Here is a 23082-nt window from a genome sequence, read left to right as displayed (position 1 = left end):
TTTGTTACATTTTGTTTTTTCTTTGTTAAAAATGACTCTGCCCTTGAACTGAAATTTCTTCCTCCTATTAATGTTTGAAATTTTTTGTAGAAAGTTGGCTTAATTATAGGCTACACCAGTGATTTTCACACTTGGATCAAAGGAAATAAACATAGCAATAAATTCTATTTTATCTTATCTAGGAGGCCTGGTGGGATTATGGAGGTAAGAGCTCAGCTGCTAACCAAAAGTTCAGCATTTCAAATCCACCAGCTGCTCCTTGAAAATTCTATGGGCGGTTCTACTCTCTCCTATAGGGTCACTTGAGTCAGAATTGACTTGATGACAAAGGTTTGGTTTTTTGATATTATCTAAATCAATATTAATACCTAGGCTGTTGGTGTTGTTACATGCTGTCAAGTCAATTTTGACTAATGGCGATCTCATGTGTGCAGCATAGAATTCCTCAGTAAGGTTTTCAAGGCTATGATGTTTTGGAAGCAGATTGTCAGACATCTCTGTAGTGTCTCTGTGTGGGTTCAAAGAGCCAAACTTTTGGCTAGTAGCCTAGAGCTTAACCGTTTGTATCACCGAGGAACCCTACTGCCTAGGCAGGAGAGAATATTGTGTGTTGTATTGAAATGTAATCATAAGAAATGTGATTGACTGATAATCTCACTAAAAATGTGTGGACTGTGAAAATTTTTGTGAAATGGGCACCTGTAAGTCTCCATTGTCTACTTACTTCTTAGAAGTATTAGGATGATTTACCCATACTAAGTTCTTTCAGTCATAACAGAAACCAGCTATCATTTCATGCTGGGAAGTAACAAGGCGTTGGTTTTAGCAACCATTTACACAGACTCTACATATACTCTTACTTCTGGATATTCAACACAATTTCCTTGATTGTATATGAATTGGGCCCTAGTCAGTAACCATCTAGAGGTATTCATCTTACTGAACGTGCTCTTGGGCCACTGGCTAATGTTTAATTTTAAGAATTTAAGGCTGTTTATTGTAGTTTTATGGTTCCTGGTTGCACAGCTTCTTTCTGTTGGGGTAGCCACGTTACTGAAAAATGTTAAGAATCTCAGGTGACTGTCTGAAAAATGTGTAATGACTGTGCTTTATATTGTTGCATAGCATTAGGTACATTATATTTGAAATGTGTGGAGCCATGCCTGCCTCATACACATGTATGTAAAACAGTGATGACTTTAATATTAACCTAATAATTTTTAAGGTTGAGAAAATCAATTCCCACTTCCAATGAAAGCCCGAGTGGAATTATTATAGTGCTAGAGGTCCATGCTGATAATTAATATTGAGAAGTATATTTCATCTCCATATAAATAAGGGAAACTCTGGTGGAATAGTGGCTAAGAGTTATAGCTGCTAACCAAAATGTCAGTGGTTTGAATGCATCAGATGCCCCTTGGAAACCTTATAGGGCATTTCTACTCTGTCCTATAGGGTCGCTATGAGTTGGAATCAACTCAACGGCAATGGGTTTTATATAAATAAGACCTAGGCTTTCAACACTCTTGAAATAAATAATGAACATTGATAGAGAATTTGTAGTCATAAATTAGTTAAAAACCCTCATTAAATTATGAATAGAGAACTTTATGAAAGATGGAGTTTTCCCTCCCAGAATGTTTCATTTTAAGAGGGGAATTGATACATGCACTTACTCACAATACATTAGAAAGTGTGTATGATTTTTACAAGAGAATTGTACAAAAATGATGTAGAAATATAAAAAAAATAGAGAAGGTAAAATGAAATCTCAAATCACCATGAATGAGTTGTTAAAAAAAAAAAAAAAACTTTTCCTAGATAGTAAACATGCAGAGAATTAGTATATTTGTGAAAGAAGGTTAAACGTAATTTAAAAAAATTAAATAATAACATGATTGTTGGGATTAGGCGGCCAGGTGGTACAATAATTAAGATTCAGCTACTAACCAAAATGTCCGCAGTTCAAATCCATCAGTCACTCCTTGGAAACTCTAGGGAGCAGTTTGACTCTGTCATATACTTTTGCTCTGAGTCAGAATCAACTAGATGGCAATGGGTTTGTGTGTTGGAATTGAAGATTAGGATATGAGAAAAAATACAGAAAAAAAGGCTTTGGAAGCAATTAGGAACTAGTTATTTAAGGACATAGAATGAGAGAAGAAATAAATGGTACACTAAAAAAGTATTGTCTAACGCAAATGGAAGCAGTAAAGGAAGAGCAAAGAAAATGTTATGACACATATAAAAATTAAAAATCAGAACAGCAGAAGTAAATTCAACCATATCAAGCATTACATTAAATGTGAATGGACTACACACCTAAATTAAAATGTAGAGACTGTCAAAATGGAGATAAACACAAAATAACACCATATGCTATCTATAAGAGACAGATTTATATTCAAAGAACCAAATAGATTGAAACAAAGATTATGGGAAAATGCAATCCAAATAAAAAATCCCAGCAAATTATTTTATGAACATGGACAAAGGTATTCTAAAGACCATACAGAAAGTGAAACAACCAGAACTCTAACACAATATCAAACAAGAATGAAGTGGGGGGACTTTGTACTCAAATTAAAGACATGATAAATCTATAGTGATCATGACAGTGAAATATTGGTAAAAGAATACACAAATAGATCAACAGAATTGAAGATACAGCCCAGAAATAGGCTGATAAAAATATAATCAACTGATCTTTGACAAAGGAGAAAAGTCATTTCAATGGATAAAGAGCAGTATTTTCAGGTAATGGTGCTGAAGCAACTGGACATGCAAAAAATGAATTAGATACATAGCTTACATATTTCACAAAAATTAGCTCAAAATATGTCACATATCTAAATGTTAAATACAAAACTCTGCAAATTCCGGGGGATATTATAGGAGAAAATCTAGGTCACCTTGGGTTTGGCAGTGAATTTTAGATACAACAGCAGAAGCATGATACATGAAACAAACAAAAAACAAATTTTTAAGTTGGAGGTCATTAAAATTAAAAATTGTGCTCCTCGAAATACACTGTTAAGAGAATAAAAAGACAAGCAACAGATTCAAGAAAACACAGATCTGATAAACGACCTGCATCAAATATATACAAATACCTCTTAACACTCAACAATAACAAACAAAAAACTCAATTAAAAAATGGGCAAAAGGTCTCACCAGATATCTCACTGAAGAAGGTATATCACACAATATATGAAAAGATGCTCAACGTCATATGTCATTAAAAAAAAAAAAAACTCATCGTTGTCAAGTTGTTTCTGACTCAAAGTGACTCTATAGGACAGAGTAGAACTGTCCAGTAGAGTTCCAAGGAGTGGCTAGTGGATTCGAACCGCCCACCTTTTGATTAGCAGCTGAGTTCTTAACCACTATACTACCAGAGGTCTGACTGGTCATAGAGGTATTCATATTTATATTAATACCTCTTGCCATATTTTCTTTCAGTTGTCTGCCTTTTTATTATTCTTTGTCATAATGGTTCTCTCTATATACTGTATGAATATTTTCCTGCTTATAAATTTGGTAAATATATTATCTTCTTGTTAGATTTACATTTCCACCTATTAAAGGTGTCTTTTTATCAATGGGAACCTTTTTGGCATAGTGCAAATTCTACGGGGCAGTTCTACTCTGTCCTATAGGGTTGCTATGAGTCAAAATTGACTCGATGGCGATGGGTTTGGTTTTTGATTTTCATCAATAGAAACTAAAATAATTTAGTCCAAATTTATCAATGTTTTCATTTTTTGTTAATATTTCTTTCCCTTTACTCCTTGAGAGATTTCCTTCATTACCTTCCAGAATGTTGTCATTTTATGGAACTGATTAATTAAATATGGTGTGAAAACAAGTCATACCTTGTTTTTATCCAATTGGCCCCTCACTCAAACAAAAAATAAACTTGTTGCTGTTGAGTCAATTCTGATTGACCCCATGGTACCAGTTGAAAGGACTTTATTTTCCCCTGTACTGTACAGGGCCAAATTTTCTTATATTAATTGTCAATATACATATCAGTTTGTTTCTTATTTCTCCACATCACCATCTCAATTGTTCTTAATAAAGTTTCATAATAAGCCTTGATAATATGTACCACTCATACTCACATCTTTAGTCTCTTCTTAGCTTTTGGGTTTAGCATGTAAATTTTTTAGATATACATTATTGGAGTTGGGCTAGAGGATGGCATAAGTAGATACACCATAATGTCCACCAACAACAGTTACACAAGAAACCAACTAAGAATCATCACAACCAGAGATCTTGGAACTCTAAAGAACATTTGAAAGGCTGGAGAAACAGACTGGGTTCTGAGCTCTTAACCACTATGGCACCAGGGCTCCATCACAGGAGAAATAAGTCTGGGAAAAATCTGGCAGATACCTGACAGCTGATTCAAGGTGTAACACAGATCACAATACCTGAACAGATGGCTCTGACACAGAGAAAGGAGACTGAAACAATAGAGGCCCAGGACCTGAATAATCAGACTGGGGGCAGTGTGGCCAGGTGAGCATAGTTCGGATGAAAGTTTCAGTGAGTCACAGGAACAAGCAACAAGGGAAACTAAAAATAAAACAGTGAGTGCAGGAAATCCTGGACACAGAAACAATAGTGAAGAAATGATGACAAACATACTAAGACCAGGAGATCAGAGCAAAAACAGGGAAATAACTATGTAAAATAATATAAAATACTAATAACTGTTATACAAAGGAAGGAGACTACCATATAACCCAGCAATTCCAATTCTAGGTATATACCCTGAGGAACTAAAAGTAGAGACAGAAACATACGTACACCCATGTTCACTGTAGCACTATCCACAATGGCAAAAAGTTGGAAACAAGTGCCCATCAACGTATGGATAAACACAATTTGACACATACATACAAAGGGATACTACTCAGCCATATAGGGAAATGAAGTCTCCATACATGCTGCAGCATGGATGAACCTCAAGGACGTTGTGCTGAGTAAAATAAGTCAGCCACAAAAGGACAAGTATTATATGATATTATATGATCGCATCTTTATGAAAGGACAAGAATAGAGATATAGAGACAAGAATAAAAATATAGAGATCGATGACTATTAGTGCTTATTGGGGTAGGAAGGGAAAAGCAGGAATCATTCTGTAGGTAACAGTGATGTCTTGTTTACGGTGATGGGAAAAGTGGCTTCAAATATGTGTAAAGTTTATACAACTTGACTAAGATAACTGATATCGCTAAGCTGTACACATGGAAAAGGACAAACTGGCAAATGTTATGCTATACATAATTTTACAACAGCAGCAACAGCAGTCCCCACCTGCCCCCCCCAATAAAAAAAAAAGGGCTATAGCTGCTGATACAATTTAGACACAACCAGACACCTCAGAGGATTATATTTCTTGGTTCAAAGATGTAGGGCCATGATTTTGAGGCAGAATCCTGTCAATTAGTCTAATACTGTTTTTAGAGTTTCTGTTCTACCTCTTAGTTGGTGAGTAGTGCCTGGGGTCTTAAAAGCTTGCAAGTGGCCACCCAAGATACAACAATTGTTCCCTAATCACTGAAAGCAACAGACGAAAAAGGAGACCTAAGAATCAGAGAAGAAGGTGGACTACGGGACTAATTGCTTCCTCTGACATGAGAACAGAAGAATTGGATGGTGCCTAGCTACTATTGCCAGATGTTTTGATCTGGGACACAATGGATGGATCCCAATCAAAAGCAGAAAAATGTGGAGATCAAATTCCTAAAGATTCCAGGCTAACCGGACCTACTGATATTGGAAGAATCCCTAAATCCATTGTCTGAGAATACTCTTTAAACCTTTAATCCAAACTATTCCCTGAAAACATCTTTAAACTAAACAATTTAGCTTAATTAATGATCAATGTATGCCTTGAGTATTGCAATCTTTTTTTTTTTTTTAACTTTAGATGAAGGTTTACAGAACAAACTAGTTTCTCATCAAACAGTTAGTACACACATTCTTGTATGGCATTTGTTAACAACCTCATGACATGTCAGCACTTTCCCTTCTCAACCCTTGGTTTCCTATTACCGGCGTTCCTGTTTCCTCCTTCCCTTCAGCCCCTGTCCCAGGGTTGGTGTGCCTCTTTAGTCTTGCTTTGTTCCATGGGCCTGTTCAGTCTCTGGCTGAAAGGTGAACCTCAGGAGTGGCCTCATTACTGAGCTGAAAGGGTGTCCAGGGGCCATACTCTCAGGGTTTCTCAGTCTCTGTCAGGCCAACAAGTCTGGTCTTTCTTTTGGAGTCAGAATTTTCTATATTTTTCTCCAGCTCTGTCCAGGACCCTTTATTGTGATCCCTGTCAGAGCAGTCAGTGGTTGCAGCTGGGCACCATCTAGTCGTATTGGACTCGGTTTGGTGGAGGCTGTGGTAGATTTGGTCCATTAGTCCCTTGGACTAATTTTTCCCTTATGTCTTTAGTTTTTTTTCCTTATTCCTTGCACCCAAAGGGATGAGACTGGTGGGGCATCGTAGATGGCTGCTCACAGGCTTTTAAGACACCAGATGCTCCTCACCAAAGTAGAATGTAGAACATATTCTTTATAAACTCTGTTATGCCAATTGAGCTAGATGTTCTCTGAGATTATGGCCTCACGGCCCTCTACCCAGCAATTCAGTCCCTGAGAGAGTTTGGATGCATCTACGGAGCTACCATGGCCTGGGGAACCCAGGTTGTGCTGGCTACATCAGTATTGTGTACTGTTTTACCCTTCTTCAGAGTTATCAGTTATCTATTGTCTATTAAGTGTTTTTCCATGCCCTCCCCTCCCCTTGCTGGTAACCATCAAATATTGTTTCTTTTTGTATATAAACCTTTTCATGAGTTTTTACAGTAGAGGTCTCATACAATTTTTGTCTTTTTGTGATTGACTTATTTCACTCAGCATAATGTCCTCCAGATGTATCCAGGTTATGAGACACTTCACAGATTCATCGTTGTTCTTTAGCATTGCATAATACTCCATTGTGTGTATGTACTACAGTTTGTTTATCCGTTTATCTGTTGGTGGGCATCTAGGTTGTTTCCATGTTTTTGCTATTGTGAACAATGATGCAATGCACATGGGTGTACATATATCTATTAGTGTGAAGACTCTTATTTCTCTGGGATATATTCCTACCAGTGGGATTGCTGGGTCATATTGTATTTCCATTTCTAGCTTTCTAAGGAAGTGCCATATCATTTTCCAAAAAGGCTGTGTCATTTTGCATTCCCACTAGCAGTGCATGAGAGTACCGATCCCCCTGCAGCCTCTCCAGCATTTGTTATTTTCTGTTTTACTGATTTGTGCCAGTAATGCCAGGGTGAGATAGTATCACATTATGGCTTTTATTTGCATTTCCCTGATGGCTAGAGATTGTGAGCATATCCTCATTTGTCTGTTGGCCACTTGAATGTCTTCTTTGGGGAAGTGTCTGTTCATTTCCTTTGCCCATTTTTTAATTGGATTATTTGTCTTTTCATTGTAGAGGTGTTAGATTTTCTTGTAGATTTTAAAGTTTAGAACTTTGTCTGATTTTTAATAGCCAATTTTTTTCCCCCTGTCTGTAGGTTCTCTTTTTACTCTCTTGGTGAAGTCTTTTGATGAACATAAGTGTTTAATTTTTAGAAGATCCCTGTTACCTAGCTTATCCTCTGGAGCTTGTGTGTTGTTGGTTGTGATTTTTATCCTGTTAATGCCGTGTATTAGGGTCTCTAGCATTGACCCTATTTTTTCTTCAATGAACTTCTTACTTTTTGGCTTTATATTTAGGTCTTTGTTTCATTTTGAGTTAGTTTTTGTGTATGGTGTGAGGTATGGGTCCTGTTTCATTTTTTTTTGCAGATAGACATCCAGTTTTGCCAGCACTATTTGTTAAAACGACTGTCTTTTCCCCATTTGATGGACTTTGGGCCCTTGTTGAAGATCAGGTGACCATAGGTGGATAGTTCTCAATTCTGTTCCATTGCTCAATGTATCTGTCGTTGTACCAGTACCAGGGTGTTTTGACTACCATAGCTGTATAGTTTGTTCAGAGGTCAGGCAGTGCAAGTCCTCCTACTTTCTTTTTCTTCTTCAATAGTTCTTTACTTATCCAGGGCTTCTTCCCTTTCCATATAAAGTTAATGATAAGTTTTTCCATTGCTTTAAAGAATGTTGTTGGTATTTAGATATGTATGGCGTCATATTTGTAAATCACTTTGGGTAGAATTGTCATTTTGCCAATGCTGAGTCTACCTATCCATGAGCATGGTATGTTCTTCCATTAATGTAGATCTCTTTTAGTTTCTTGCAGCAGTGTTTTGTAGTTTTCTTTGTATAGGTCTTTTACATCCCTAGTTAGACGTATTCTCAAGTATTTTAACTTTTTTAGGGGCTATTATAAATGTTATTGTTTTCCTGATTTCCTTTTCATCATTCTCTTTATTGGTGTATAGGAATCCAACTGATTTTTGTGTGTTTATCTTGTATCCTGCTAGTCTGCTGAATCTTTCTATTAATTCCAGTAGTTTTCTTGTGGAATCTTTTGGATTTTCTAAGTATAGTATCATATTATCTGCAAATAGGGACAGTTTAACTTCTCCATTACCAATTTGGATGCCCTTTATTTCTGTTTCTTGCCTTATCGCTATAGCTAAGATTTCCAACACAATTTTAAACAGGAGTGCTGATAAAGGGCATCCTTGTCTTGTTCCTGTTCTCAAAGGGAATCTTTTCAACCTCTCTCCATTGAGAAAGACGTCAGCAATTTTTTTGCTTAGATGACCTTTACTACATTGAGAAAGTTCCCTTCTCTACCTATTTAAAAAAAAAAAAATTTTTTTTTTACCTATTTTACTAAGAGTTTTTTATCAGGAATGTGTGTTAGACTTTTTCAAATGCCTTTACTGCATCAATTCAGATAATCATGTGATTCTTTTCTTTCTTTTTATTTATGTGGTGGATTACGTTGATTGATTTTCTAATGTTGAACCTTCCTTGCACACCTGGTATGAATCCTACTTGGTCATGGTGTATTTTTTTTTTTTATATATATAATGCTGAATTCTATTAGCTAGAATTTTGTGGAGAATTTTTGCATCTATATTCATGAGAGATGTTGGCTTCATAGAATGAATTTGTAAGTATCGCTTTCTTTTCTATATTCTGAAATAGTTTGAGTAGTACTGGCGTAAGCTCTTCTCTGAATGTTTGGTAGAATTCTCCGGTAAAACCACCTAGTCCAGGGCTTCTTTTTGGCTGAGAGTATTTTTTATTATTATTATTACTTTTTCAATCTCTTCTCTTGTTATGGTTCTATTCAGATTTTCAACATCATTTTGTGCTATTTTGGGTAGGTAGTGTGTTTCTAGAAATTTGTCAATTTCCTATAGGTTTTCAAATTTGTTGGAGCATAATTTTTCATAATACTCTGTTGTGATCCTTTTTATTTTAGTTGGGTCTGTTATAATGTCCACCATTTCATTTCTTATTTGGGTTACTTATGTTCTCTCCTATTTTTCTGTTGTCAATTTGGCCAATAGCTTGTCGATTTTGTTGGTCCTTTCAAAGAACCAATTTTTGTTTTGCTGATTCTTTCTGTTTTTCGCTTCTCTATTTCATTTATTTCTGCTCTGGTCTTTATTATTTCCTTTCTTCAGGTGGCTGTGGGCTTCTTTTGCTATTCTCTTTCTATTTGTTCAAGTTGTGTAACTAATGTTTTGATTTTGTCCTTTTCTCCCTTTTTGATGTGTGCATCCAGTGCTATAAATGACCTCTGAGGACTGCCATCGCTTTGTCCCAAAGGTTTTGGTATGATGTGTTTTCATTCTTGTTTGATTCTAGGAACTTTCTGAGTCCATCTTTGATTTCTTCTATTACCCAGTGGTTTATAAGCAGGGTGCTATTCAGTTTCCATGTAATTGGGTTTTTTTTCCCTTACTCTTACTGTTATTAATTTCTACTTTGATGGCATTGTGGTCACAGAAGATACTTTGTATTATCTCAATGTTTTGGATTTTGTGGAGGGTTGCTCTGTTGCCTAAGATGTGGTCTATTCTGAAGAATGTTCCATGTGCATTGAAAAAGAATGTGTACTTTGCGGCTGCTGGGTGGAGTGTTCTATATATATCTATGAGATCAAGTTTGCTGATTGTGCTCTTTAGCTCTTCTGTATCTTTGTTGACTTTCTTTCTAGGTGTTCTGTCCTTTACTGAGAGTGTTGTGTTGAAGTCTCCTACTATTACTGTGGAACTATCAATTTCTGTTTTCAGTGTTGTTAGAGTTTGTTTTATGTATTTTGGAGCTCTGTCATTGGGTGCCTAGATGTTTATTATGGTTAAGTCTTCATGACAGATCATCCCTGTAATCATTATATAGTGACCTTCTTTGTCTTTTATGGAGGATTTTGTTTTAAAGTCTATTTTATGTGAGATTAGTATTGCCACTCCTGCTCTTTTTTGGTAATTATTTGCTTGATATAGTTTTTTCAATCCTTTGATTTTTTTATAAATTTACCTCTTTGTTTCCAAGGTTTGTCTGTTGTAGACAGCATATACAGTGTTTTTTGTTTGTTTATCCATTCTATCACTCACTGTCTCCTTATGGGTGCATTTCAGCCATTTACATTCAGTGTAATTATTGATAGGTGTAAGTTTATTGCTGTCATTTTGTAGTGTTTTTTTGTGGTGCTAATGTTTTTTAATGTTTCCTTTGTTCCTCTAACTCTCATGTGCTGAGTTCCTTTTGTTTGTGGATTTCTTTTTCATTTCTTTTTTTTTATTTTTGTAGATTTTGTTTTTATTGAGACTTTATTTTTTTTCTTTATTTTGATTACAAGGTTGGTTAACTTTCTTTTTGGTTACCTTGAAATTTACGCTTATCTTTCTAGGTTTGAACCAGTCTATTATTACTTGGTATTGCCTTGCCTTCCTGTCCATTAGAAAGTTCTATACCTACACCACTTAGTCCCTCTTGTATTGTTCTGATGTTGTTGTCATTTACAGATTAACTTCTCTGGTTCCTTTTTGCAATTATTTTGGTTTTATATAGTCCTTGAGAGTTCATTTCCTAGGTTGGTTTCTGGCTGGTACAATCTTGCATTCTAAGTTCAGGCTGTGGTCTGATGTTGTTTGTTCTCAGACTGAAGGACTCCCTTCAATAATTCTTGTAGGTTTGGTTTGGTTTTTACATAGTCCCTAAATTTCTGTTTATCTGGAAATGTCCTAATTTCACCACCATATTTGAACAAAAGTATTGCAGGATGTATTATTCTTGGTTTGCAATGTTTTGCTTTCAAGGTTTTATATATATCATCCCATTGTCTTCTTGCCTGCATGGTTTCTGCCAGATAATCAGAGTTTAGTCTTATTGTTTCTCCTCCGTATGTGGACTGTTTGTTTTTCTCAAGCAGCTCGCAGGGTTTTTTCTTCGTATTTGGTTTTAGTGAGTGTGATATTGATATTCCTTGGTGTTTTTCTTCTGGGGTCTATCCTATATGGGGTTCGTTGAGCTTCTTGGCTGGTCAGCTTTTCATCACTCATGGTATTAGGGAAGTTTTCTGTCAGCAATTCTTCAATGATCCTCTCTGTGTTTTCCTGTTTTCTCTCCCTGTTCTGGAACTCCAATCATTTGCAAATTTTGACTTTTGATCGTATCCCACATAATTCTCAGGGTTTCCTCATTTGTCTTCATTCTTTTTTTGATTTTTCCTCAAACAGAGTTGTATCCAAGTGTTTGTCTTCATTTTCACTACTCCTGTCTTGCATCATTTCAAACCTACTCATCAGTCCTTCTATGACACTGTCCATTTCTGAAATCTTGTTGTTTTCTATTTTTTGATTTCCAATTGTTTCTGAATGATTTCTAGCTATGAATTTATTTTGTCATTTTGTTCTTGTATTCTTTCCTGAATTCTTCCATCTTTTTGTCTATATTTTCCATAGATTTGTCTATTTTTCCTCATTTTTGTCTTCTTTTTGTTTCAACTCTTGGATAACTCTGAATATTAGAGACCTGAATTCCTTGCCAGGTAGCCCTAGTGCCTTTTCTTTTACTGGAAACTCATCTGGTGTTTTATTTTGGATGCCTACTGGAACCATCCTTTCCTGTTTTCTTATATGGTTTGATATTGTCTGCTGTCTTCGGTACATTCAGTATTTATTTTCTTTGTTTCTTGATGATAGATTTGTTTGTTTCATCCTGTTTTTTTTATTTTATTTGGCTATGTCTGAGTAGGTCAGTTGCGCGTTCTTTGTTGTTTGCTTATCTGAAGTCACGATACTTTTCACCTCCTTGTCCAATAAGCAGGGCCAGTCACTCAGCTATAGTGCAGCAGGGCAGGTCCAGCTGAAGGGGAGGGACTGGGATGGGTTGTTTGTGGCACAAACTAGGGCCAACAGGGCAGGCCAGGAATCAATGCTGGGCAGGCTCTGGTCAGTTGTGCCTGTGCTGCTCCCAGTATGCAGTGCCCTTGAGTTGATTCCAACTCATGCTCAGAGGTGTGATATTCAGTGTACAGTGCAAGTAGGCAGAAAAGAGGGGGGAAGTTGTGTTGTATCGAGCTAGCATGGGTATGGGAAAAAGGAGATAGTAACAGGAGCCAAAAGCAAACAAAGGAAAAAGAAAACACCCCCTCCCAAAAAAAGAGTGTAAAAAGAGCTTGCTTTTGGAGTGGAGAGGTGACAACTGAGAAATGGAGAGAAGCAAATATGAAAAAAAAAAAAAAAATGGAAAAATAAAAAAACAACTAGATAAAAATTGGGGGAAAAAAGGAAAAAAGAAAAGCCCCCAGGGGGTCCCACCAGGGCAGGCCGTGGCAACTGGGGAAATCTCCCAGGGTGCGCAGTATAGCCTGGCTAGAGGGTGTATAGTTGTTACACAGCACCAGGTTATTCAGGAGACTGGAAAAGAAGGTAAGTATAGACAGATGAGAAATGAGAAGAAAGAAAGAAAAAGAAAGAGAGAAAGAGAGAGAGAGGAGAGAGAGAGGGAGAGGGATAAGGGAGAGGGAGAGAGAGAAAGAAAGAAAGGGAAAAAGAGAAGGAAAAAAGAAAGAAATGCAATGCCCCCATGGATCCCACCTATGTGGCTGCACAGATTTGAGGAGTGGCTAGGCCATACAGTGCAGCTCAACTAGAAGGGGCTCCCAAGTGTGAAAAGAGAAAGAAAACAAACAGATCAATGCAAAACAAAACAAGCAAAAAAAAGCTCCAGGGGTCCTATCAGCGTGATTTCATGGGCCAGGGGAGGGGATCCCCAGTTAAGCGGGGCTTCACAGACTTTCAAGAAGAAGCAAAGCAGACACAAGGATCCAGGTATTCAAGAAAAAGTAGGAGGAGGTGGTGGGAGGGACAGAAGAAACCAAAAGAGAGAAAGAAGCTGTACCAGCTCAGGGAACTGGCCAACGCGGTTGGGGCGAATCCATTCGAGCAGGGACTGAAAAAATGGCCTCTTGGCCAAGAGCCTGCAGCTGGAAGGAAGCAGAGGAGGCTGAATGGGGAGGGGAAGAAGAGTGGGGGTTAGGAAAGCATATATTGCTTGTTACAGGTACTCAGTCTCCTGCTTGGAACTTCCTGAAGCTGCTTTCCCGTACTCCCTGTCCACCAATCTGCAATATCGGTGGGGTGAATCCAAGCGGCATGGACACTGCACTTCCCAGCCAGCCGAGTCACCGCAGCCAACCAGGGAGCTCGGAGGTAGAGAAGTAGGAAGAGGGTGGGGGGTGGGAAAGCGTGTATCAAGGGTTACCGGTTTCTCTGTCTCCTGCTGAGAGCCCCATGAAGCTGCTTTCTTGTGCTCCCTGTCAGCCAATCTCCTACACGAGTCCAGGATGAGGAGTATGTGCTGTGTTAGCCGATAAAAGACCTTGGCAAGTATCTCTCTTGGCTCTCAGTCCTTTGTCAGTTTCTTATTCCATTCAGTGTTTGGCTGAGTTCTTTATCTCTTCGTTTTACACTTTGGGTTCCAGGAATGATGTTTGTCTCTGTTTTACTTAGTTTTTCAGGTCTTTGCTGTGGAGGGACGGCATGGTACTTCTGTCTATGGTGTCATGTTGGCCAGAAATCTTAATTTTATGGGCTTTTAATGTCCTGGAGTTCTTCAAATATTTTAGGTATTACTGGTTTGATGCTTTCAGGTGTGGAATATAACTTCATTCCATCTGTGTCAGTGTGTTAACTTTGGTCATGATGCCTTTAATTACAAGATAAATATTCTTAATTTTCATATAATTATGTTATTAATCATTTGTTATTGAAGATATCGCTTCTCTTTTTATAAGAAATAGATTCTATAATGTTCAAATAATTCTGTACTATAAGTCCAGCTTATATAAAAAAAAAGTCCAGCTTATATATACAGTTAAATAGAAATCAGATTTTGTTTTCCCCTATTTAACCAGCAAGGTTTTTCACTCCAGCTCATAGCATTTGTGTGTGTGTGTTTGACATGTAATTCCTCTTTTTTTAGATACTAAGTTTCTGTACAGAGTAAGCTGGGTTTTGAGATCTCAATACAATTCCAATGGTCCATTTGTATTGGAACTGTGCAGTAAAAGAGATGTCAGGTCTGTGCTCTTGACTCCTGGAAAATAACATCTAAGCACTTGGAATATCCTAACTGGTAAGAGTGTCTTTATGTACCTGGGACCTTGGGTCACACCAGACAGCCTTTGCTAAAAATGTGATTTATTGTGGGGAACTTTGGAGCATGTAGTATCAGCTTGACCACTGGAGGGCCTGGAAACTAAGCTCAAGCACATGAGTCCCAATAAAAACTTGAATACCATGGCTCCAGTGAGCTTCCTTCATTAGCAGTACTTCATGCCTGCTGCCATACATTGTTGCTGGAAGGATCACTGAGACAGGACAACTGGAAGCTCATGTTGGGAACTCTCCTAGTCCCTGCCCTGGTGTGCCTCTTCCTTTGGGTGATTGTTATCTGTATCAAACAGTAATGACAAGTATACTGACTTCTGAGTTCTGTGAGTCCTTCTAGAAAAACCTTACTCTCAAATGAAATTACATCCACAGGTACAGGGATTAGAATTTCATCACATATTGTTTGGTATTCAATTCAATCCATAATACTGCATTTCTATTTTGTTCTCTTGGGGATACTTTTTCTTCAATATTCCTGTTCTCATATAAAGAGTAACTGCCCTGATGTTTCCATGTTGTGAGGAAGCACACTTAGCTACAGGCAGAGATTACACAGAGAGAAAGAAATTCACAGGCAGCCCCCAAGTGCTTCAGACCCTTGGTGTTCCAGTGGCAGCCATCCTCTGACCACATGAGAGACTCTGAGCTAGAATCTCCCAGCAGAGCTATTCCTGATTGCATGAATCATAAAAATTATGACAGATAATAAAATTATGTATTGTTTGAAACCACTAAGTTTTGGGATGATTGTTATGCAGCAATATATATTTTTAAGGGGAATATTTTCTCTTGGAACCCAGTATCTATGGATGACTCCCATAAGATTTTCTTTTATTGTTTGTTTATTTTCTGATTTCTTGTTGTATCTTATTTATTTATTTTTCCCTCTCCACCCCTCTACTCCCTTGTAACCATCAAAGATTGATTCTTTCTATGAGTAAACCTTTTCATGACTTTTTATAATAGTGGTCTCATACAATATTTGTCCCCTTGTGATTTTTGCTCTTAGAACTCAACAACTCCCTAAAGATTGTCTTTTGTTGTTTATTTATTTTCTAATTTCTTGTTGTATTTTGTTTACAAATATTTTGATTCTTATTGTGTCATTTTTATTCACAGTTGAGAAAGCCAAATATCTCCCACAGTGTTCTTATGCAGTTTAGATATCAAAGTTTGTCTAGCCTAATAAAATTACTTGAAGAATATTGCCTCTTTTAATATTCTTTGAAGTACTGAGAATTATCTGGAGGTTTACCATGAGACAGAATCAACAGCAATGGGGTGATGGGTGATAGATACATCTCAGTCTGATTTTTTTTTTTTTTGGTAGATTTTGATGACTGAAATAATTTATTTTACGGTTATGCTGTATGTTGTTATGGATTGAATTGAGTCCTCCCAAAATGTGTGTCAACTTGCCTAGGCTATGATTCCCAGTATTGTGTGGTTGTCATCTGTTTTGTGATCTGATGTAATTACCCTATTTTTTGTAAATCCTAATCCCTATGATGTTAATGAGTCAGGATTACACAGTATATGAATGAGCCAGGACAGAACCTACTGGTTTAGTCTGTATCTTAAGTCAATCTCTTTTGAGATATAAAAGAAAGAAGTGAGCAGAGAGGAGAGGGACCTCATACCACCAAGAAAGAAGAGCCAGGAGCAGAATGCATACTTTGTGCCCAGGGTCCCTACTTTGAGAAACTCCTCGATTTAAGGGAAGATTGATGACAAGGACCTTCCCTCAAAGCCAACAGAAAGAGAAAACCTTCCCCTGGAGATGGTGCCCTGAATTCAGACATCTAGCCTCCTAGACTGTGAGAGAATAAATTTCTGTTTCTTAAACCCATCCACTTTTTATAGCAGTAATAGATAACTAAGATATATGTTTATCCATTTCACATATTTTTATCCATTTTTGAGTTAGTTTTGTAACTATACCATTTTATCTAAGGTTTTTATAATGTGTTAGTAAGATTTTTTTACAGTATGCTTTTTTGAAAAAATTTGTATACTGCATCTTTTATTACATCCCCTTTTCGTCTCAGTATACCATTGAGCTTAATCAATTTATTTAGTGGAATTTGCCATGTGCTCATAGTATCTACATATCATTTTTTCCCCCTTTGGCCAAACCTGTGCCATATTTCATTGCATGAGCCACACAGCAGTTAATCTCCAACTTAAAAAAATAAAACAGTTTCCACACATATCATGAAAGGCAATGCTATACTGGCAGTTTTTTTTAGAAGAATTAGGAGGGATTCCTTAAAACAACCTCAAAAAAATTCTATTCACAATATATGGGAGGAAAATGATGTGCAGATCTGGAGTACATAATAAAAAGTTATTGACACCCATGGTATGCTTTCCCAATGGATATCTTGTGTCTCTGAGTGTTGTCTAGCACCCATTTTCCCATGATAAGACTTCTTGGCATAACCACTTCCACAGCCAAAACTGATTTTTTTAAACCCATTCAACCTTTTTTTAAAATATTTCTGACAATAGTTTCTTTTTTCATGTGGCAAAATTTTTATAATATGTAATATTCCATTTTACCTATTTTTAAGTGTACAATTCAGCAGCATCTATTACATTCACAGTATCGTGCACCTATAACAACTATTTACTGCCAAAATTTGTTGTTGATTATGTTTATTAAATACAAGTCATTAATCCAGAAGTGACGATCAGTTCATTGAAAGTAAGGACGCTTGCACTTCCCTCCATCCTTAACACTTTAAAAATATCATGCAGTGAAATGAGGTTTCTGGTTTTAACATTTATCTGGCACTGATGGGCTTCATACCAGAATTATTGGCAGAAGTAAAATATAAAAGCTATTAGGCTCAATGGAATCTTCCAAAATCTCTGTGGTGCAATAGATGATGGCTGAAATCCAAAATAAGTCTATTTCCTGAGTGCCCTTTGCAAACTTGTGTGATATTTCAAACCAAGACACTAATCTGTAAAATCAGGGAGTGTTATTATCAGCTATATGCTGTTGTTGAAATGTTAAATAAGATAAATAATTTTAACAAACTTTGTACAATTCTTGCCAGAAAATGTTATGGTAATTATGGATTGAAATTTATTTATTATGATTGGAGGATAAAGTATATGTGCATTGTATCATAATGCTAACAATAACTGCATGGGAAACAGGACATTTAAAGTCTGACAGTTTATCCTTTAATCAAGGAAATGTTGATCATTCCTAGTGTTCATTGGCATTAATGTTCTTCTCCCTTTCAGCATTTGGTGCAATATTGCCCACCTAACATTCCTTGACAGTAGGTATGGCCAAAGACTTATTAGGCCTATGTTATGTGAGCAGAAATGACAAGTAGACACATAAAGAATCAGTGTACACTCCTTTGTATTCTCTTCGTTTAAGTGACAGGTGCTTGAATAGGGAAATTTACACTTTTATACTCAAAATGATTTTATGTTAAATGTTCTAACATAAGTGATGTTATGTTAAATGTCATGAGTCCCTTTCTTTTCAAATGTACATCAGAGCTTCTTTTCACATAGATGCTTTGTGTTTTTTATTGTGACTCTTCTGATGTCACAACGTATATTAGAATCTCTTTTCCAGTATACATTTTACATTGTTTAGTCTTAACCTCAGTTTTGAAAATATGTCCTTGGATTGCAGCTCGTAGTTTCGCACTGCTGACCTTTTAGTTAGTAGCTGAGTGCTTAACTCCTGTCCCACCAGGCCTTCTTTGGATCTATGGATACCCATTGCCTTGGAGTCAATTCTGACTCATAGTGACCCTATGGGACATAGTAGAACTGCCCCATAGGGTTTCCAAGGAGCAGTTGGTGGATTCAAACTGCCAACCTCAGGGTTAGCAGCCATAGCTCTTAACCACTATGCCACCAGTGTTTCCAGATAGGTGCATGATAATAACTGGAAATAAAAAATTGGTGTATTAGCTTAATTAACCTAGAAAATAATATTTAAAGCATGTAAACACAGAAATGTATCCCCAAACCACTTGACCTTATCATTTTTTATTGTGTATATATAGAGAGAGAGAGAGTCCTGGTGGTGCAATGGTTAAGTGTTCAGCCACTAACCAAAAGGTCAGCAGCTGGAATCTACCAGCTGCTCCTTGGGAACCACATTGTCCTATAGGGTTGCTATGAGTCGGAATCAACTTGGAGTCCGTAGGTAATAAATGGGTTTATATATATATGTAACATTTGGCAGTTAAACTTTTTGCCATTAAATTTCCACAAAGTAAATTTTGGTTTGATTATAAGTATAACTTATCTATATATTTTCCCTAAGATATAAGGGAAGTGGTATAAAGTGTTTCGGATCCCCTCATGCACAACTACTTCTTCGACCAAACCCAACTCCCTTTTCACAGGATACCTTTTAGTGATATTTTTGTGGTCCTCAAAAGAACATATATTTTCATAATTATTTTGAGAATGAATAAATGACACAATATTTTCATTTCTTCTATAAAATATAAAATATGGCAATTCAAAATAAATTGACACTTTATTCTTTCTAGGTTTATCAATATTTTAAGGATGGAAAAGTACATAAAATAAAGTTTAACATAAAATATTCCTAAGGATAACATTTTAAACTTTTTAAATGGAAATACTTGGGGGGAGCTTTTAATTTGCCAAACACTTATGACTAGGGCTTGCTTATTCGTAACACCAGATCTCTTACCCATTTGCCAATTCAAATCATTCAAAACCCTCAGAAAGGAAAGATTTCGATAAATGATATATGCGAATGAGTTTGTATATTATATTTACGTAAAGTATATTCATATAATTCCAATTAATAATCTCAATTTCTTGCTGAAGACATAAATTTCACCTATAAATTAGGGTGAGCATAAGCAATTTCCTAATTGAAATTTTTTTTCATGATTTTCCTGAGGGCACATTTGATTTGTTCATTCCTAAGAGTATAGATAATTGGGTTGAAGAAGGGGGGAATTACAGAATAGAACAGAGAAAGGACGACATCTTGGATGGTTGCAGAGATTGCAGATGGCCTTAGGTACACATAGAAGCTTGAGCTAAGGAAGACAGACACCACAAGGATATGAGGGATGCAGGTGGAAAAGGTCTTTGCTCTGTCAGTTCCACTTGGGAACTTGAGCACAGTAGAAAATATGTAAATGTAAGACCTGATGATGAAGATGAAAGAGCCTCCACCAATCACCAGACCAGAGGCAAGGATTATGATCTCATTGCTGAAGGTGTCAGAACAGGAGAGCTTCAGCAGAGAGGGAATGTCACAGAAAAACTGATGAATAATGTTGGACTGACAAAATGGCAGCCTGAAAGTGATGCCTGTGTGGAATCCTGAGTAGACCAGACCACTGAGGATGGAAGCCAGTGTCATCTGGACACAGGCTTGAGGGTTCATGATCACAGGGTAGTGGAGAGGCTGGCAGATGGCCACATAGCGGTCACGGGCCATGATGGTGAGGAATAACAGCTCTGCATATACAAAGAAAACCACTAGGAAGACCTGAGTTACACAACCTGCCTTTGAAATGGCACTACTGTTAAGCAGGTTGTTGACACATGAATTAGGGACTGTTACAGAAATGTAGCATGCATCCAAGATGGACAGATTCCTGAGGAAGAAGTACATGGGGGTGTGAAGGCTCTTGTCCAAGGTGGTGACAAAAACAATGAGAAAATTCCCAATGAGAGTCACCAAATACATCAGAGAGAAGGATACAGCAAGCAAAACCTGTAGTTCCCAAACATCAGAAAATCCCATCAGGAGAAATTCCATCACTATGGTGTAATTGGGCATCTTTTGATGAGGTAGCTCACACCTGGGAGGCAATGAGAGAAGCCCTGAACACATGAAGAATTAAATTATGACAAGATGGCTTTCAATTATTTTTCTCTTGCCCTCTTCTGATTCTAACCCCTATTGATATTCCTAATATTTTAGAAGTTAGATTATGTAGTGCTTCAGTAGCTTCCATAAAATTCCTATTTCAGTAGCTTCCATAATATTCCTATTTCTACTTCAGGAATGAACTGAAAATCACAACCAATTTCTTAGAAATAAGACAGATATAAGTGTTTAATATATATTTTTGTGGTGCTAATGTTTTTTAATGTTTCCTTTGTTCCTCTTACTCTCATGTGCTGAGTTCCTTTTGTTTGTGGATTTCTTTTTCATTTCTTTTTTTTATTTTTGTAGATTTTGTTTTTATTGAGACTTTATTTTTTTTCTTTATTTTGATTATAAGGTTGGTTAACTTTCTTTTTGGTTACCTTGAAATTTACGCTTATCTTTCTAGGTTTGAACCAGTCTATTATTACTTGGTATTACCTTGCCTTCCTGTCCATTAGAAAGTTCTATACCTACACCACTTAGTCCCTCTTGTATTGTTCTGATGTTGTTGTCATTTACAGATTAACTTCTCTGGTTCCTTTTTGCAATTATTATTTTTTTCTTTTTTTTACTGAAGCACTACATAATCTAACATCCAAAATAGCTTCCATAATATTTCTACTTCAGGAATGAACTGAAAATCACAACCATTTTCTTAGAAATAAGACACATATGGGAACATATAATTTTCTAATGTTAAAATAGGTAAAATATAGATGGAGTCCCTGGGTGGTACAAATGTTGATAACCAAAAGGTTCAATATTTGAATCAACCCAGGGTGTCTCAGAAAAAAGGCCTGGTGATTTGTTTCTAAAAAATTAACCACTGAAAATCCCATGGAGCACAGTTCTAATCTAACACACATGGCAACTTTTATTTATTTTTTTTAATATATAGGTTATATAGTTGGCTTTTTAAGGAACTTTGAAGATAATGTAATAATTTTGGATAACTGGAATAAAATCTTTTAGGTGTTTTTCCAGTCTTACATTCTCATTTTCAGGCTATAGACAATAATGGGGGAAATAATCTCCCTTCTAGAAGTAGCACTGTATGCATAATAATGTGAAAGTTGTCTTATATTCTACCGCTATGACATACAATACTGAAATCATTTGGAACTTTACTTCCTACAATAGCTCAAGCTGATCAAAACCTCCTTCCCTCATGCATTTACCCCACACTGAATCTGCTTGTCATTTTCTGTTAATTTCTTATCCTTTGAATTATTTTTCTCGTCCCTTGTCTATCTTTTAAAGAGAGGTACATTCCTTCCATCAACAGTGTTCCTGCTTTCAGTTCTTAGAGTCTCTTAAACTTTGCCCTAATATCGCATCATTATCATCTTCAGTTTTCCAACTTTTTCAGCTTTCTTTTATTCCACTTTCTGAAAAGCAAAACATCGATAAATTGCGGCATGATATCTTGCAGTACTAATTTAGCTTTTTCTTTCTTTCATCTTAGATTACTAATGTTGCTTTTCCCCTCCTTTATCTTTAACCTTTTCAACAAAATCTCTGAAAGTTCATCACCCATGTCTACTTCACTAATAACATTGTTGGTTGTTGCCACCATATCCTTATCCTAGACTAATTGCTTATTTATTTTATCCTTTGTTTGATGTACTCACCAATAAACGTATTAACCATCTTTCCCCTTGACTTACCTGTGATACCTGTATTTTTCTGAATCTCCTCAACCTTTTTTTTTTTTTTTGCAACACTCTCTTCTCCTTCTCTCATAATAAGAATAATAGTAGTAAGAGCAACAGCAGCAATAATAACAATAACTATGGCATTTGGAACCACAAACAAATAACCTATCCATGGCTAAAATGATTGTACTTCAAACATCTTTATTTGGTATTAAACATCTTCCAAATTCTTCTGTAATCTTTACAATGTCTTTTGTCTTATCTCCTCTGTGGTGAATTTATCAAACATCTTGTGTATGAATTCTTCGTGGACAGCCTGAGCAAAGGCTATGATGTCTTTTTACTGGTCTCATGAAATATTTCAGAAATTGCTTTACATTGATGGGATATTGAGCAGTTGCGTTGTCTTATCTGTCTTTATGTTCCTTATAAGCTCCTCAAGGATTGTATTTTGTGTAACTTCAAGCCCTCCCAGCATCAAGTAAACTTCTTTTCATGTATTTGATGCTTCATAAAGATTATAAAAAATAAATAAATATCCATTTCATCAAAATATTATCACTACTTATTTACCTATATTGGGGAAATTTCTTACCCCCATTATCGAGATATTATGTCTATATGTTTAAACAACTGAACAGACAGATCATATTCCAGATAGTTGTTTGAGGCTGGTTGAATAGAGGGGGAAAAACATAATACTTTGTAGTTAGTAAGAGCTCTGATTTCAGCTTATCTGGGTCAGAATAATGGTTGAATCACTATGTGAAATTAGCATTTTAACTATATGTTCAATATTTTTATCAAGCTGCAAAGAATAGTCCCTCTTCCATAGCATGTAGTCAGGATTAGATGTGACA

At 36.4% G+C, this 23082-nt stretch overlaps 1 protein-coding gene across 1 annotated transcript; it reads right to left on the bottom strand.

The window, feature by feature from the left end:
• Positions 1 to 19547: 19547 nt before the first annotated feature.
• Positions 19548 to 20474, bottom strand: LOC126067876 (olfactory receptor 14C36-like). The gene has a single exon (XM_049870139.1). It carries the CDS (start codon positions 20472 to 20474, stop codon positions 19548 to 19550), a length of 927 nt encoding a protein of 308 aa, XP_049726096.1.
• Positions 20475 to 23082: the final 2608 nt, after the last annotated feature.

The sequence above is a fragment of the Elephas maximus genome, chromosome 2 (genome assembly GCF_024166365.1).
Source record: "Elephas maximus indicus isolate mEleMax1 chromosome 2, mEleMax1 primary haplotype, whole genome shotgun sequence".
Taxonomy (NCBI): Eukaryota; Metazoa; Chordata; class Mammalia; order Proboscidea; family Elephantidae; genus Elephas; species Elephas maximus.
The sequence above is the reverse complement of the archived record's forward strand: the minus strand, read 5'-3'. Positions and strand labels throughout refer to the sequence as shown.